We start from the raw sequence: 18,935 nt of genomic DNA on the forward strand, positions 1-18,935 counted from the left end.
TGTGGGAGGCTAAAAATCAAGATTGCACACTATATCTATATTCTCTACGTACACTCTCCTTTTCCACTCCATATCTAAGTTTTAGAATTTAAAATCCTTTTGGTTCATCAATGAATTTTAGATAAAATCCATTAATGCCCTTAGCTAGCTGTAAAGGAATTCAATCCAAGTTTTATAGGTTTTTGTAGTGCTACTAAATCTCACTGTACTCTAAAGTCAAGGATTCAAGGTCTTCTTAGTCATGTACAATCTGTTTCTAAAAATTCATTCAATGTGTTAATTGACACAGGCCCACAACTTCATGTAGGAGACATAGAACTAAAGTTGCACACTATATCTATCTTCTTTTCACGCTCCTCTTTCACTCCATATCTAAGTTCAAAATTCCAAATCCTCTAAGTTTATTAATGAGTTTTAGACAAAATCCATCGATAACTTTATGCAGCTCTAATAGGATCCAATCCCAGTCTTGTAGATTTCTATAGTGCTCCTTAGTCTCTATGCTCATGTTTTAGAATTCCAAATTCTCTAGATAACTTTATGCAGCTCTAATAGGATCCAATCCCAGTCTTGTAGATTTCTATAGTGCTCCTTAGTCTCTATGCTCATGTTTTAGAATTCCAAATTCTCTAGGTCTATATCGATGAGTTTTAGACAAAACCAATTGATGACCTTAGCCAACTATGATATAACTCAATCCAAGTCCTGTAGATTTCTATAGAGCTCCTTAGTCTCATCGTATCCTAAAGTCTCATATTCAAGCCATTCTTGGTCTTGCATAGTATGTTTTCAAAAATTCATATAGGTGGTGATGTTTTCATAAAATCAGCACCAAGGTGATGATACTTTGAAGAAATCAGTATCAAGATGATGTTTTTAAGAAATCAACACCAAAACTTTCAGGAACTTCGTCAAGAACAGTTAAAAGACACTAGTTTCATCTCAAGTTACATTTCAAAAACAGCACCACCCCAGATTTTGCTGCAGATGTTTGCTCTTTGTTACATGATGAATTATAAATATCAAATTACTAACCAATGCATTGATGACCAATTGTTTCTTGTCAACCAGAACCTGGTTTTTATTGACATTCCTGGAGCTGAAACTCGCAAATGTGTGGAGAGTTTAGCATGTCAATGAAGCAACAACAACTGCAACAGCTTGCGTCATTTCCATTGCAAAATAGATTGTGGGGACGGCTGCAGCAGCATTTTCAAATTTCCAAATGAAGTTTCTCCAGACAAACAATGGCGACGATAGGCCCAGCAAAATCTCCAATGGCACAGCCTGCAGAACATTGAAGAAAGAAGAATCATAGTTCTTAGCGAAGGGTCAATGCATAGCTTAGTCATTATGTTTTTTGGTCGGAGTATTATATATTACAAGTATAATGTCCCATTGATGGTAAACTTTTGAGTAAGAATACTGTTATATTGCAGATGTTGGAACCAATGGAGATAAATTAGAGGTAAGAAGGCAGGCTCCAGACTACAATTGAAGCTTGGTGCCAAGTTGCGACATGACCATCCATCACACCAGGGTTTTTGGTTGGAGTATTATATATTACGAGCATAATGTCCTATTGACGGTAAAGGTTTGAGTAAGAATACTATTATATTGCAGATGTTGGAACCAATGGAGATAATTTAGAGGTAAGAAGGCAGGCTCCAGGCTACAATTGAAGCTTGGTGCCAAGTTGTGAGATGGCCATCCATCACACGAGGCCAAACAACCATCGAGCAAGCATCCATGATCACCCCAGTTGTGAGAATGAGGGGCTACTTGTGCTGATCAACATCAAGCTCATCATTGCAAACCACCATGAGCCCCAATAATAGCACTTCTATTGCAGTAGTAACTAGTAGGAGGGAGCCTAGTGTGGCATCCACAAGATATGCTCCTTGATCCCTTGAATAAGTGATTGCTCCTACTTCCACACGCACAGTTGCAAAGGAATCTCCCTTCATCAACCTCAACTAGATCTCCTCACTCGTGGTCTACTTTGCTACTAGATGAATGTTGTTCTTCTCTGTGATGCCACCCAATGGCACCGATTGTAGACAAGACATCTAAAGAGTACAAGACTGACAAGGGATGCTTCCTTTGTGAACAATGTTAAGTTCCAAGTTGTGCTCGCAATCATTGTGGCTCAGGTCAATTCCAAAAATAATACCACAAGATGGAGCAACTCATTGTACGTCAAAGGAAATGACCATTGACGTTAAGTAGTCGTACCAGATGCAAGCCAACTATGCCATGTTGTTCCTGCAACTAATGTGACCGACTTTATCATCAAGAGCAAGTTTGACAATCTATGTAGCTAAGGGAGTTGCCCACATCTCAAATTTGGAATCCCTTGCTAGTGAACCCTTCACTCATTGTGAGGAATTCCAAGGGATGCCATCACCGCCAATATTAGACTTTGCTCACGATCCTACAACAGCAATATGCTAGAACCACATGGAGTGAACCACCACTACTGGCCCCTGCACTTAACCTGACCACCAGCCTCCACTTATGGCAAGGACTTCCTAAGGATATGGGCACTAACACAATCACCCTTTAGCATGACCCGGTAATCTATCAATTACCATGCCTCACACAAGTACTATGCAATCGCATCACCACTACCAATCTCTACTCACATATGGATTTGACCTCCTACTGACGACCATGCCTCATGGGAATTCAAGCACAGCCACTGTTGCTCACACCCCAACTCAACTGCTAGTTGATGATTGCCTTAGGTAAACATAAGTGTCACCGCTACTAACCTTGGCTCGAGACCCGAATGCCTATTGATGGCTGCGCCTCACACAAACATAAGCACCACAACAAACAACCTCTCACCACCTGCCCGCGCGAATGCTCCACTAACTATTTTCAAAGCATTGTTGATTATAAACCACAGGAATTTTTAGCTATGTGTTTCATAGCTCTTCAAGTTTTGTTTCTCCAGCATGCGAGTATTATGTTTCTGATTCATTATGAGATTATAGTCATATCTTATCTATATTTTTTTTCTTAGGTTTCTCTAGTTTATGTTGCAACCTGAACATAAATATAAATAGCATCTATTCTCTAACTTAAGGAGTATTGGAGATATAAGACTATTTATCTAGTATAATCAGTCTCATATTAGTACTTCTAGGTTCATGGTTTTATCATGAGTCTCTATATACTCATTTGATAGTTATCTCATGATCAAGCAATATAATATTTTCTCTTTCCCCAAATTCTACAATTATTTATGTAGATTTTAATGCATGAACATGTTCACTTACCAATCCACTGGCCAGTTGAAGGGTGAAAAAGAGCACCAATGCCAGCTCCAATGGATGCAAAGACTAGTGATGCGCTGCATTTAATAGTTGTGCCAAATATCTTTTTCCTGAAGAGCTTAAATTTTTGAATGTTGTCTATATCTTCCATGTTGCTGATGTTCTTACGGAAAAAGCATCTATAACCCTCAATGACCACTTGGACAAACCACGTGGCAGCTACAGCTAGCAACTGCCCTGTCATGAATCAGAAGATGGTACTAATCGTTTAGAAAACAAAAATATCTTTAACTGGAAATAAAAGGCAAGAAGAGCCTAACCCCTGAAAGTCGATCTACTGACACTATAAAGAAAAATGGTGGTTGGCATTCCTCTTTCAGCCTTGCGTTTGGCTGATTTAGAAATGTCTGTATAAAAACTGAAAACAGTCAGCAGTGAAAATAAAAAAATAAAAAATCTCAACAAGAGAATTGGTTGATAATTAAATCAATGAGGGTCCTAAAAGAAACTGTTGAATTCTTTAAATTTAAACAACTTAATTAAATCAAATGTGTAGATTTAACTGTAGGGTCCTAACCTTTAAGAAGTTTCCATGCCATTCTTTGAGACACGCGATGGACAGCAAACCTTTCCAATACCCGTCTACTTGTTACAACAGCAGTCTAAAATGCATGAAGACATTTTATATTATGTGGACTAAAAGTTGCTATTGGCAGTAACCAAGATACGCAAGTAGCTAAACAGAGTGGTGTTTAATCAGGACATTCATATGTATACAGTAAATAATAGGATAATTGGTGATTATGGAGACTGCTAATACATAAATCTCACATTGATGAATTAGTCCATCATAAGGAAATCTTGTTCCAAACTGATATTGGATAGCAATACTAACAGAAGAACTACAAGTATGAACAGAGAATCAGCCCCATGCTCAAGTTTATAGAAATTGTGTAGTAGGAGAGTTAGCATATGCAATCTTATCCTACTGTTAAAGAATTTTCAGTGACTAAAAGGAAAAGATCAATTACATGCACAATATCCAAGAAAATATTATACAAGTTGCATATATTAATATATTTAATTTTAAAATTTTAGAATGCGGTCTCTTATTTTATCAAAAATAGATATAGTCTAATCTTCTCGGTGGTTCTCTCAAACATAGTAAAATCTGGTACCAGTAGCACCAATGTTGATGGATGATGGAAGCTAGAGCATGAGGTTTTAAACTTGAAAATGTTCAAGTGCTTAAGAATAAATTTAACTTGAGGCATCACATTATTCACATATAACTTCATCTAATAGTAACATTTTTTCAACCAATATAAAAAAATTTCTATGTTCTTCCGTATATACTAATAAACTATATAGTAAGTCTACAAGAAACAAACAGCTAAGTATGCAATAATCATACTCAATGATAAAAATATCTAAATACACGTAAAATTACTTGTTTTGTAGTTCTAACTTCTAAATCTAAAAACCTCTCTCAAAAATTTTCACAGGTTTTCCACATACAGATATAAAGAAAATTAAAATACATACCTCACGAATAATTTGTTTCAACGAGTTCTGTAAAGGAGTTACCAAATCTACAGGTTTTTCTTCTGAAGCCTCATGTAGGATATCATCATCCTCTTCCATAGGGAGGCGAGGTTCCAATAGAGGTAAATAAAACAACAAAAAGGATCTCAATGAGGTCACAGCAAGAGACTTAAGACCGAATGCTGAAAACAGAGGTTTAAGCTCTATAGGATACTCTTTCACCCCATACTTGAAAGAGTCTGGATAAATATTTTCAGAAGCAATATCACTTTCAACACTAGAAATGTTCTCCTCATTCCATGTTGCACTAGCACCAGCATCACAATGAGCAATCGGGAGTCCATAATAACTGAAAAGTTGATATATAGAGGTCATTGGGCTGAATGATCATACTATTCATGTGAAATTGAATGAGCAAAAATCAAATTCCTTTAATAGTACTATTAATTTAAGAGCAATAGTAGGGTGAATCATGCAACTAAAACATACGCCATTTGCCGAAAAGAAATTTCAGCATTCAACCTAGCATATTGAAGCTGTTAAGGACCACCAGAGAAGTTGATAATTAAAGACAGGTCAAGAAAATTGATGAGGGACAATGTTTAGCAATCTACATCTTGCATATTCTGAGGTTGGTTCATCCCAAGATTGAATTTCCTCCAGCCATAACAGTCAAACCCGCATATGATCTGTAGGTCATCACCTTAAGGGTGCGTTTGGTTGGGGATTATCCTTGATAACTTGGTTATCCATCCAAGGTTATCAACGAAAACCCTGTTTGGTTTAGGTAATCGATGATTCCCGAGTAATGTTCCATACCCGACACATCAGCAAAAAGGGCATGCAATCCGGAATCAGAAAACCTAAGTTTTTCTTGATTCCGGGATTAACAAAAAAATTTTACCAAAATACTCTCCGATAAGAGAAAAACGTAAAAAAAACTTTTAAAAAAAATGTTAAAAAATAATAAAAATAAAAAAACGTAAAAAAATAAAAAAAAAGTTTTAAAAAATTAAAAATAAAAAGAATAAAAAACGTAATAAAATTTTTAAAAAATGTAAAAAAATAAAAAAAATGTAAAAACCCTTATAAAAATAAAGAAAAATGTGAAAAAGAAAAAAGTAAAAAAAAACATATAAAAAACGTAGAGTTTAAATAATATATATATATATATATATATATATATATAGATATATATATATGGTTGGTTTTGTGACTGAGGGTCATACAGTAAAATATTAAATTAGGTTATTCACTAAAATCTTCAAACAAACAAGTTTTTGTTGCATTATCTATGTTGAACCAAACAATATTTGATTATGTTTTATTCCCCATAACCTTATACATGATAACTTGAACCAAACGCACCCTAGGGGTTTTAACCTTGTCGAGGCCATTAAAAAAAAGGAAAAAAATGAAGCAAATTTTTTAAAAAGTCTAATTAGTTGCAATTGATAGTAAGTTCAAGTGATTTTGGAATAAAATGTTTGATGAGATAGTAATATTAACTCCAGCACAAGTTATCCAAGCCAGCAGGAGTAAAACAACTAAAAGAAGACAAAAAATTACAAATTTTCTAAGCTATCTACTTATATTATCATTCTTGTACTATTTTATTTGACTCACTTAATCACAACATCCTGCAAACAATCTCTTGCAAAAAGCAAGGTAAGGCTGCGTACAATGGATCCTTCCCCGGGACCCCGCATAGCGGGAGCTTCGTGCACCGGTTGCCCTTCAATTAATCACAACATCCATAAATTCTTTGGAAGTGATGAGGTGATCTTATATGGTTTGTCTTGTGCTGCCTAATTTGAATCTAATGTGAATTGTGGCAAAAGGCGAATACGCTCGCCTCCAGCATTGAATCTAATGTGAATGAAACATGTGAACATGGGCAAATCAGATAAATTCATGCCTTAGTTTCAAAACTCTTTATTAGAAACTCATTAGCAGAAGTCCTTGGTAGAACTAACATGGATATTGTCATGCATCATGAGTTCGATATCCAATCCAGGATACTAGCAATAGTTGACCTCAAGTAGCACCTTCTGGTTGTAGGTCTGACAATTGAGAACTTTAGATTGTTTTCTAAATGAACATGAAGAGAAAGGAATAGTAGGAATTCACAAGGAATAGTAGGAATTCACAGGATTGGGCTACATGCTAAATACAACCATATTCAAGCAATACAAACTGAAATTAATTCTATGGTCTTGATTAAATGGACAGCACCCAATTGACTCCAGACCACCCCATGTCAATGAATGAGGCAAGGCATCGAGGGGAAAGCATAATTCTCTATGACACAAACTCGTTGTAACATTAAACTTTCTTGATGGACACATCAAAATTAGGTCACTCATCATCTCTCATCCTCTTCCACTCCATACTTCAAGAGTAAGTCCAAAGCAAGGAATAGGTTCTAGCCCAAATGCATTTACACATCTCGCTTTGTTATTTAACCTCTATGTCATAGTTCCAAAAAGCAGTCTATGCCCACCTCCTTGACACCACCTACACAGAAATGTAAGGAAAATACTTCATCTAGTGAAAAAGTTGTTCCCTTTAGGTGGATGTTTCAAAAAGTTGTTAAGAAGTTTGCTTAGGCAATCTAGACAACCATTCTAGGTGGTTCCAATAGCCAGCATAGGTAGTCCAAGTGGCCAACCTAAGCAACCTAGGTGGTCCTGGTGGGAGGTCCAAGCAGGAAGTTGAAGCAGGTTCATTAGAAAAGCCAATTATTTTGATATTTTTTCTACCGGAAAGGATTATACTTGATTGTTAAGAAGTTACATGATAGTAGCATGTCACTAATATATATATATATTTTGGTATCATAGCAAGATACTAATTTGAACTAACTTGATTGTTATGTTATATAACATTGTACATTTTCTTGCAATGTGCCAATATGAATTTATGATTTTTATGTTTATTTATGACTTATTTGATTCAATATACATTGTTATTTATTTATATGTTCTGTTATGTCATATGCTTCCTTCATTGCAGTGTGAAATATGATGAGTTACGTAGCTGTTATGTGTTAGGAAAGAATTATGACTTGTTATGTTGTAATTGAGAACTTATGTTGATTGATAGACTCTATTAAAGATATATATTAATAATTTCTAATGTTAATATCAATCTATGTTATTCTAATATTATTTTAATATTGATGACCTAGGTCTTCACCTAGGTCTCCATCTACCGCCTAGGCATTTTACACTAGATGGACCATATACCACTTGAAACTGCCTTTTAAAACATTTCTCTATGTCAACTATCCATTTTTCTATCTTTGGAGCCAAAGGAGGAATTGAGAGAGACCCCTATCTCTCACCTTTCCCTAATTTTATCACTTGAAGGCATAATAAAGAAGCACAAAGTCTGAATATTTTGCCCCACGATCCAAATCAAAATTTTTAATCTAGACAACTTGAGAAAGGCCAAATTTTACTTCTTCACCAAGTTTAATGCTTAACCACCAAGATGACTAAAAGTGAGCCAAAGATAAGTAGAACCCTTCATCATAGCTAATGTTGGGTATGTGTGCATATGAAGTAGAGGAAATAAGACGGAAATGAAATAGTTAAAGTAAAAGGAAAAGAAAATATATAAATTGAAATCTCATAGTTCTACTCAATTCCATTCATTTTGTTTACTTAACAAAATTGCATAAATTAATTCCTCCCCATTTTCTTCCTAATTTAGCCTGAAACTAAAAGGACGAAAAAAGAACGGAATAGAATTGAGGATAACGAAAGTAGGTGGAAGGACATGCGTACATATCTTATTACAATGTCTATACTCCAAAATATGTCAGGCAGATGGAGGAGACAAGATTTCTCTTGCTATATCCCACAATGCACCAAAAAAAAAAAGCAGCCCGGTGCACGAAGCTCCCACTATGCGGGGTCCCGGGGAAGGATCTATTGTACGCAGTCTTACCTTACTTTTTGCAATAGGCTGTTTCATATCCCACAATGCACCAAATAACTAAATTTTTGGCTCGTTTACGTTGAATGCTTCATGAATATACCTTAATTCTGATGGTCATTTGTCTATCAGAAGAAGGAAGCGACTTTTTCACCGATGCTAATGTAAATAGAAAGCAAACAATTTTTTTTTAAGATGGCACAAATTTAGCAGCAACAATTTCGATTTAAAAAAAAAAGTCAAATAGGGAGAATGCCAAAAGGAAGAATTTTGCCACATCTTCCACGTGCTCAACTCGATCTGATAAACAAAACACTGCAAAAACAATAGAACCTTAATGTCCTATCACGAACAAATTAATGATCTTTCTGCTAACAGCTGATCCAGATACCATAGTGAAGATCAAAACTTCTGCTGAGATGGAAACTCACCCAAAAAATGCTCGAGAGGCAAAAGGCTTCCCAGCGGAGATGGAAGCCGCCGCCGCTGACGCGGCCACCGCGGCCGAGAACAAACTGTAGGAGTGGTGGGATTGGGTGGATAGCCCAGGGTTTCCCTTCCACAAATCGAGCAGGATAGCGATCCCGGCCATTGCTCCCCGATCGCCAGAGGCAGATCCCTCTCGATCCCTTCAGCAGCGACGCTCCCCCAGGGGTCGCAACTCCTCCTCTTCCTCGAACCGGAGAACTGACAGGAGGATTGCGACCGTCATTAGGGTTAAGATCCTGTCAAAACAATCTAACGGGTAGGATTCGAAGAGATAATAAACGGACGTTGCGTATTGAAGATAGATGAACGAGTTTGTACCCGACTTTCTATACGATCCGAGGCAAAGCGGGCCCAAGGGAAGGCATAGTATTAAAGTGCCCGTTGCGATTAACCCAACTCTCACCCATGGATGGTCCCTTGCCACGTCAACAATACGAAAAGTAACAACCTCATATGAATGGCATGGCGATGAGATTTAGTTATTGTAAAAATTGAATAGTTTGTAAAAAATTGTATATTAGCAATGTTGAATTAATTCAAGGTCAGTTTTTTTAAAATCCAAATTATCTTTGGTTAAATGAAGTGACACGTGGGTTTTTTAAACTATCCGAAATGCATAATTTGTAATAGTGGTGAGCAGACCCATCTAAATCGAACCAAAAATATAGAACTGAATACAGGATGATAATATTATATTATCTAATTTAATAGGGTCAAATATTTTTTATCTTAATAATCAAATTAATCTGATTCACGATCATCCATATTTTTAACTGCTAATACTGATAAGCTACTACACATTGCAACAGATAAGTTGCTACATGTTGTAGCAGATAAGCTGCTACACGGCTCGGTTCTACGAAAGTTTCCCACCGACCACTAGAGTAAATCAGGAAGTACTCAAGTCGAGCAAATCAGAAGCTCAACATTCATTGGTTGCACATCTTATTTGAAGAAAAATTCTTACAAATGCGTCATAGCTGGGAATCAAATTGTGAGTACCTAGATAATAACTGGACGTCCTTTATCATAACTCAAAACTCCTCTCTTTCTCTATAAGAGCACCCACATTAGTTTTTCTATCACTATATCTAAAATTTAGGATAAATAATTCACTTTATTAAATTTAAACAATTATTTTTCACTACACGCTATATCAACTGATCCGGTAGTAAAAATCCGGAATCCCATAAGGAGTCAACGCTGAGGGTAGGTCAAAGGATCTAGTGGTTCGCCGGAAAAGGGCAAGCCGACCGGACTCAGAAGAAAGGGAAATCTGATAGTAAAAGGCACCCTGGTAGGGACCAGGGTTCCGACGCTCAAATAAAACAGTGCGTAAGGACCGAGCGGAAGGAAGTGTCGCCTGGACGGCGCAGAGAATCAAGCTCGTCCGGACGACGTTCATCGCCCGCTCGGCGGGCCGGGCACCCCAGTCAGACGGTGGGTAAAAGACGGGGATATCTGCTGACAGTCGTCAAGTCGTATGGCTATGCCATACTTCTAGTCTGACAACGGGTGGTCCTGCCGTCACATCAAAGAACATGCTCGACTGTGGCAGCATGGTGTCAGGTAAGCTCTCTGACAAGTGCATACCATGGTATGGGCTGCTGACACGTACGCGCCTCGGTAGACGTGCATCAGTTCCTTCTCCATCCTATATAAAGAGGCTATTACTTCGCCGAAGGTACGCGTTCTCTAAAAATTTGGCAGCCACTTTCTTCACCACTTACCTGACTTGAGCGTCGGAGGATCATCGCCGGGAACTTCCCGGCTAGACTTTTGTGCAGGATCGCTGGAGCTTCGTTCGATCAGCCGAAGGTTCACTCCAACGATTGGGAGCGTGCCGCGTGCCCAGTGTCCCTTGGTTCAGCGATTCGGACAGGATCAAATTGGCGCCGTCTGTGGGAACGCTCCTGCATCCGATCAGAAACAATGGACGAGGCTGGACGACAACACACGGTGACGCTTTCTAGGGAAGAACTCGACGCTCTGGTCGAGATAAGGGCCGCCAAAATTGTTGAACAAAAACAGAAAGCAGCGGCCGAACGGCCGGAGCAACAAGCAACATCTGCGTCGGGTGGCCGAGCGGAAGCACCTCCAGCCACCGTCGCATTCCACCGGGCCTTATTTCGCACCCCTGAAGCCGGACCAGCTCGGAGAGATAGAGACTCTTCTTCAGACGAAATGCCAAGGCGAGATGACAGAAAAGGGAAAGCTCACCGGGCGGATTCATCTCCCGAGCGGACCAATCGCCAATTCTCGGAGGCTATTCTACGAGACCCTCTACCCAAGCACTACGTGCCTCCGACGATAGGCGAGTACAATGGAACAACGGACCCGGATGACCATCTGGGTAAGTTTGACAACACAGCCACGCTCCATCAATACACCGATGGAGTGAAATGCCGCGTCTTTCTTACCACTCTCTCGGGATCTGCTCAACGGTGGTTCCGGAGGTTGCCGGACGGATCCATCACGAGCTTCAAGGAATTCCGAACGGCCTTCCTCCACCACTTCGCCAGTAGTCGGCGGTATCAAAAGACAAGTGTCAGCTTGTTCGCCATCAAGCAAGAGCCGAGAGAATCGCTTCGAGCTTACATTCAGCGATTCAACCAAGTGGCGATGGACATCCCAACGGCCACTTCGGAGACGATGATGAACGCCTTCACACAAGGCCTTGCGGATGGGGACTTCTTCCGGTCGCTCATCCGAAAGCCGCCCCGAGATTATGATCACATGCTACATCGAGCCAACGAATATATAAATGTGGAAGAAGCGCAAGACGCTCGGAAAAAGGAAGCTCCAGCCGAGCGGGCATCTACTCATGCCGAGCGGAAACAGCACACCGCTCAGCAGCCCCCTAGAGGACCGAGGGCCGATGCAATCCGATCCCCCCATGCCAGATCTCACGTACAAGAGGTGGATGCCGCTCGGCCCAAGCCAAAGAAGAGGTGGACCCCTACGTTCTGCACCTTCCACCAGACGGATACGCATAACACGAGGGATTGCCGAAGCCTTCCCTTTGTATCCAATCCTGTTCCCAGGAAAGCCGAACGACGGTCTCCTCCCATCGACAGGAGACATGGGACCCATGAAGCCGACCGGACCCGCACCGAGAGACGACATCAGCAGACACCCGAGCGGCACCGATCTCCGAGGCAGGAGAATCGCCGGGCGTCCAGAGAACGGTCACGACCGTCCACTCGGGAGGAGGAAAACAGGAGCAATACTTCCCGGGGCGAGATCAACGTTATAGCTGGCGGGCCGACCAATCGAGCCGAAGGCGTCCGGCAGCTCCAGATCCACGCGGTCGGCTGTAGCCAAGAGCGGGCAAGTGGACCGAAATCACTTTCGGACCCGAGGACTTGGAAGGAGTAGAAGTGCCCGACCTCTGCTCATTAAAGCGGTAGTAGCAAATTATACCATTCACCGCATATTTGTTGACACAGGGAGCTCGATCAACATCATATTCAAGAAGACGTTCGATCAGTGCAAATTGATCGAGCCGAGTCGCCATGACGACCCCGCCTACGGGTTTACGGCAACGAAGTTCACCGGACAGATCCGCTAGCCACCTCACCTGGAGAGGAGCCGCCAGAGGACCAGACAATAAACTTCGTGGTGGTCGACTCTCCATCATCCTACAACGTCATTTTGGGACGGCCGGCGCTCGAATTCCGAGCGGTTGTCTCAACCTTCCACCGAAGATAAAGTTCCCGTGGAGGACAAAGTAGGAGAAGTGAGTGGAGATCAGCTAGCAGGTCGGCGGTGTTATATAGAGATGATCCGAGCAGAAGCTTGCTCCGCTCGGAGCCCCGAATCGAGGTAAATGCCATAACCGAGAAACCTCCCGCTTTAATTTATGATGAAAAGGAGGAAGTTCAGATCCATCCGACCCAACCGGAGGCCACGACTTTATCGCCTCGGATCCGGAGGAAGAGCGAAGGAGAAGCTGATCCAATGCCTCCAGTGAAATCATGATGTCTTTGTCCGGTCGACACATGAGTTGCACGGAATTTCGCCAAGCCTGACGCAGATGAGTTGCATGTCCGACCGGACGCTCGACCGGTAAAACAAAACTTCAGTGTCGAACAAAATGCCATCATCCGAGCGGAAGTAGAAAAACTTCAAGGCCGCCACATACGCGAGGTGCAGTTCCCGGGGCCAACGTAGTATTGGTCTCCAAGCCGGGCGGCAAGTGGAGGGTCTGCATCAACTTCGAGACCTAAACAAAGCATGCCCAAGGACTTTTATCCTCTGCCGGATAGATCATTTGGTGGACTCTATGCGAATTAATTTGCATGCTTGACGCCTACCAAGGATATCATCAAGTGCCGCCCGCCTGGGAGGATAATCGTAACGGCCGACGGCACATATTGCTACAAAGTGATGCCGTTCGGATTGAAGAATGCCGGGGCCACCTATCAACGCTTGATGAACAAGGTGTTCAAGGAGCAAATCGGGCGGAATCTGGAAGTTTATGTGGACGACATTCTTATCAAATCCGTCCGAGCGGCCGATCTTTTCAAGGATATGGAAGAAACCTTCCGAACGCTGCGCAAATATGGAGTCAAGCTAAATCCCCAGAAGTGCCTGTTCGGAGCTAAAGGAGGGCGTTTTTTGGGGTATATAGTGACCGAGCGGGGAATCGAAGCAAATCCCAGCAAGACATGCCGCCCCCAAGAAATACAAGAGAAGTGCAAAGGTTGACCGGTCGAATAATTGCTTTATCTAGATTCATCTCCAGAACCGCCGACCGGAGCCTGCCATTCTTCAAGATCCTGCGCAAGGCTACTAAGTTCCAGTGGGATGAAGAGTGTGACCAAGCATTTGAAGAGTTAAAGACATATCTAAATTCTCTGCCTGTGCTGGCCAAGCCGATCGTGGGTGAGTCACTGTATATGTATCTGTCGTCAACTGAGCATGCTGTAGGCTCAGCACTTGTGAGGGCGAGCGGCGAGGAGCAGCCGGTGTATTTTCTAAGCCACATTTTAAAAGACGCTGAATCTCGTTACACTGGGCTCGAGAAGTTGGCCTTAGCTTTGGTTGTAGCCGCTCGGCGCCTTCGACCGTATTTCTTGGCTCACACCATCATTGTCCGAACGAACAGTCCACTCGGAAGGGTGCTGTTGAATCCAGAAGCGTCCGGACGGCTTATCAAGTGGACGACAGAATTAAGTGAATTTGACATCCAATATCAGCCCCGCTCGGCGATTAAAGCCCAATCCTTGGCTGATTTTGTGACCGAAGTGCAAAGACCAGAGCCGGAGGCTATGTGGAGAATATATGTGGATGGATCCTCCACCCGGCTCGGAAGTGGGATCGGAATATTACTACTCTCACCTCAGGAGGAAAAGATGCACTTATCCATCCGGCTAGATTACAAAGCGACTAACAATGAAGCCGAGTACGAGGCCCTTATAGCCGGATTGCAGGCCGCTCGGCATGTGGGGGCCGGTCGGGTGACACTTTATTCGGATTCACAGTTAGCCGCTCAGCAACTTTCCGGCACCTTTGAAATCAACTGTGTTCGGCTTAAGCTCTACGCTGAGGCCTTTGAAAAACTCAAAGCTACTTTCCGAGAGGTGCTTATTCAGAAGATTCCCCGAACGGAGAACCAGGCGGCCGATGAGTTAGCCAAACTCGCGAGCTCAATAACACCGGTCGCCATTCAGCAACCAATTGAAAAAACGCTGCTGGTGGCGCATGTCGACCGGATGCAAGGCCTCACATTTCCAAGAGACTGGAGGACACCTATTATAGAATTTCTCAGTTCGGGCACCACACCATCCGATGAATATGCAGCCCGGCTCCTCAGAAGAAGAGCCGGTCGATTTACACTCATCGGAGATCAGCTTTACAAGAAAGCTTTCTCGCGTCCTCTGCTGAAATGTGTAAGCTCGGAGGACTCAGCTTACATCCTCCAGGAAGTACATCAAGGATCATGCGGAGGTCATCCGGGCGGACGCTCGTTAGCCAAAAAGATCCTCTTAGCCGGATACTTTTGGCCAACTTTACAAACAGATGCCGCTCGGATAGTATCTACTTGCCTTTCATGCCAGAAGTATCACAACTTCTCTCACCGACCGGCAGAGGAGATGAAGGCATCAACCATCTCATGTCCGTTCGATCAATGGGGAATGGATATTGTGGGTCCATTTCCGATGGCGACCGGGCAGAGGAAATTCTTACTAGTGGCGGTGGATTACTTCTCCAAGTGGGTGGAGGCCGAGCCGCTCGCAAAGATTACTGAACAAATGGTTAAAAAATTCATCTGGCAACACATCATTTGCCGGTTCGGCATCCCTCGCCGACTAGTGTCCGACAACGGGCGGCAATTCACAGGGAAGATGTTAGAGGATTGGTGCAAGAGCTACGACATTGAGCAACATTTCACATCCGTGGCCTATCCTCAGAGCAACGGTCAAGCCGAAGTCGCCAACCGGGAAATTCTTCGTATTCTGCGCGCTCGGCTCGACCATTTGGGAGGGAGTTGGCCAGATGAAGTGCCGAGCGTCCTGTGGGCCATCCGAACGACGCCGAAAGAAGGAACAGGAGTCACACCGTTCCATTTGGTATATGGCGGTGAGGCTGTCATTCCGGTCGAAGTTGGAGTTGAGTCAACCCGGATCCAGAGCTACGATGATGACAACGCCGAACGAAGAAACATGGAGCTGGACTTGGTAGAAGAGGAGAGGGCGAAGGCGTCCGTTCGGCTGATGGCATACCGTCAGCGGATGAAGCAAAACTACAACCGGCGCGTCATTCCCCGATCATTCCAGGTCGGCGAACTTGTGTGGAAGAAGATCAAGCCGGTCAATGACGTCGGCAAGCTTGAAGCTCCATGGGCAGGTCCTTTCAAAATCATCGAAAAGCTCCGCTCGGGCGCGTATTATCTGGAGGATGAAGACGGTCGGCAGCTAGATAGACTGTGGAGTGCGAACCACCTCCAGCCTTACCGGGCGGGGTGAAAGGTGTATCACTGTAAATCACCATGTGTACATTTTTCGACTGATTACTGAAAATGCAGAAATGAAAGGTCAAAAGAGCGAAAACAAGGCATTATCATCGAAAAACGAAGGCCCCGTGCCGCTCGGCCGGAGGTATATGGGTCGAGCCAAGCGCTCGAAAATCGGGGGCCCCGTACCGTTCGAACGGAGGTAAATTATCTGAGCCAAAATGCTCGACGAAATAGACCATGAGCCGTTCGGTCGGGAGTACGTTCTCCGCGCTGGGTGACAGGTGCGCTAAATATAAATGTATATACTTTTTCGTCGCCTATATGCTTGCGATGCAGGAAGCAAAAAGATAAAAACACATTGAGCATTCTCCGATGAACGGTTCACCGTTCAGCCGTAAGGTTCACATCCGAGCCGGGAGCTCGGACTCGAAGACCCCAGGCCGCTCGGCCGGGCTGCGTATAGAATATAAGCATCGTTCGAACTCGAAGACCCCAGGCCGCTCGGCCGGGCTGCGTATAGAATATAAGCATCGTTCGAACTCGAAGACCCCAGGCCGCTCGGCCGGGCTGCGTATAGAATATAAGCATCGTTCGAACTCGAAGACCCCAGGCCGCTCGGCCGGGCTGCGTATAGAATATAAGCATCGTTCGAACTTGAAGACCCCGAGCTGTTCGGCCGGGCTGCATACTAGGGTGGCAGAAAGAAAAACCAAAACCCTGCGCTGATCAGGGTGATAGCGGGAGGTTATTGCCTGGAACGAAGGCCTGAGCCGTTCGGCCAGGTGTGTAGTCTCACTGGGACGCGTCGACGAGCCCCGTCGTTAAAAATCGAGAGCCGCGCCGACCGGCTATAAAAATCGCGCCGTCGAGCTCCGACGATAAATATCGAGAGACGAGCCGGCGTCTATAAATAATCCGAGCGGACGCGTCGACGAGCCCCGTCGTTAAAAATCGAGAGCCGCGCCGACCGGCTATAAAAACCGCGCCGTCGAGCTCCGACGATAAATATCGAGAGACGAGCCGGCGTCTATAAATAATCCGAGCGGACGCGTCGACGAGCCCCGTCGTTAAAAATCGAGAGCCGCGCCGACCGGCTATAAATATCCGCGTCGACGAGCCCCGTCGTTAAAAATCGAGAGCCGCGCCGACCGGCTATAAAAACCGCGCCGACCGGCTATAAAAACCGTGCCGTCGAGCTCCGACGATAAATATCGAGAGACGAGCCGGCGTCTATAAATAATCCGAGCGGACGCGTCGACGACCCCCGTCGTTAAAAATCGAGAACCGCGCCGACCGACTATAAATATCCGCGCCGTCGAGCTCCGACGATAAAGATCGGAAGACGAGCCGACGTCTATAAATGTCCGAGCGGGAAGCCAGGCGAAAATCCAGCAAAAACCCCTTTGAGGCGAGGCGCGAAGTAATAGACGGTTAATCAGAATTAAAAAAGGCGAACAAGTGAACGAGCGCCATCAATGGTGCCGAGCGGAAGAGTTTTAAGAAACACTTAAAAGTTGGGACGAGGGAAAAATTTCTCGCTAAAATAGGAAGGAACCGAAGATTGTCTAATATGCAAGCCAAAAAAGTCATTACACAGATAATCGGGGCCGAACGGCGGGAATTCAAAAAGAAGTTAAACAGAAACGCTCCTCACACATCAAAATCAAAAAGAGCGTCGGGGATGTTGTCCATCACGCTCGCCAGGTCCTCGTCGGGGATGGTCAGCTCGGCAGGCAGATGACCTTTGGTCTTCAGATAGCCCACCGCCGCCTTAATGGCCTCCTCGAACGTGAGGGATATCTTGTCGGTAAACTTCTCTCCGAAGTCTTCTGAGCGGAGGAACGCCTTCCTCACTTCGTCCGAGCGGGCCGACTCCCCCTCTTGATATTCCTTGAGCGCGGCGTGGGCAGCGTCGCTAGCAGCTTGGAGATCCTTCAAGTCCCCATCGAATCTTTGGAGATCAGCCGAGCGGCTCTCTTTTTCGGTGGCCAGCAGAGCATCGAGGTCCTTGATGCGTTGCTCCAGCCCCCGGATCTCCACCTTCATGTGGTCCATATCGTTGATGGCCTGTTGCTTCCGAGTGGTCGCCGTCCGGATCTCCTTGTCTCGTTGTTTAATCATTGCTTCGAGCCGAACGACCTTGCTCGCCAGATCAGCAGCTCGTTTTCGCTCGGCTTCTAGCGATTTCTTGGCCTTCTCCAGAGCGGCCGTCGACTGCCTGGCATCCCCCGCCGTTTTTTGTTTCTTCAGTTCCTCCTCCAGCTCGGCCAACCGATCGCTAATGGCGATCTGCTCCACCCAGTTCTGCTAGCAAACACGAGCAGGTTAAAAACTTCAAATATGAGAGAAAGGAAGGGGAGGGGCCATATCCCAGTAGCTGATTGAAGGTTGCTGTCGCCGAGCTGCCCGGGAGTCAACTTGGCTATACGACTCCGAGCATCTATCCAAGCTTGCGCGAGAGGACCCGTCAGGGTGATCATCTGCTCAGGAAACACCGGCCGATCGACGGCAGCCATGTACGCCTCTGAAGGGAGGCGCAGAACGGTTTTAAGTAGATTCTGGCCGCTCGGCCCGCTCTGAGATGGCCCGCCAGCAGAAGAGGTGGGTAGCTCGCCTAAACGCCTGAGACGTCGTCGAGTCATCGAAGGGCCGGACGGCGGAACTTCCAAGCTGGCCCTCGGAGAATCCTGAGGGGTAGGGGTACTCTCGACTTTTTT

At 44.1% G+C, this 18,935-nt stretch overlaps 1 protein-coding gene across 1 annotated transcript; it reads right to left on the reverse strand.

Moving 5' to 3' along the window:
* Positions 1-873: 873 nt before the first annotated feature.
* Positions 874-9,467, reverse strand: LOC122007062. The gene is made up of 6 exons (XM_042562823.1): positions 9,200-9,467; positions 4,827-5,175; positions 3,859-3,943; positions 3,602-3,688; positions 3,285-3,518; positions 874-1,287 (listed from the first exon to the last, which is right to left on the reverse strand). Exons 1-6 carry the CDS (start codon positions 9,358-9,360, stop codon positions 1,214-1,216), a joined length of 990 nt encoding a protein of 329 aa, XP_042418757.1. The 5' UTR covers positions 9,361-9,467; the 3' UTR covers positions 874-1,213.
* Between the last annotated feature and the right edge of the window lie 9,468 nt (positions 9,468-18,935).

Source organism: Zingiber officinale, chromosome 7B, assembly GCF_018446385.1.
Source record: "Zingiber officinale cultivar Zhangliang chromosome 7B, Zo_v1.1, whole genome shotgun sequence".
Taxonomy (NCBI): domain Eukaryota; kingdom Viridiplantae; phylum Streptophyta; class Magnoliopsida; order Zingiberales; family Zingiberaceae; genus Zingiber; species Zingiber officinale.

Coding starts and splice junctions, on each gene's coding strand:
- LOC122007062 (XM_042562823.1), bottom strand. CDS start 9,360: ATGGCCGGGATCGCTATCCTGCTCGATTTGTGGAAGGGAAACCCTGGG. Junction 3,944..4,826: donor TGAAACAAATTATTCGTGAG/GTATGTATTTTA, acceptor CATGCATTTTAG/ACTGCTGTTGTAACAAGTAG. Junction 1,288..3,284: donor TTCAACTGGCCAGTGGATTG/GTAAGTGAACAT, acceptor AATGTTCTGCAG/GCTGTGCCATTGGAGATTTT.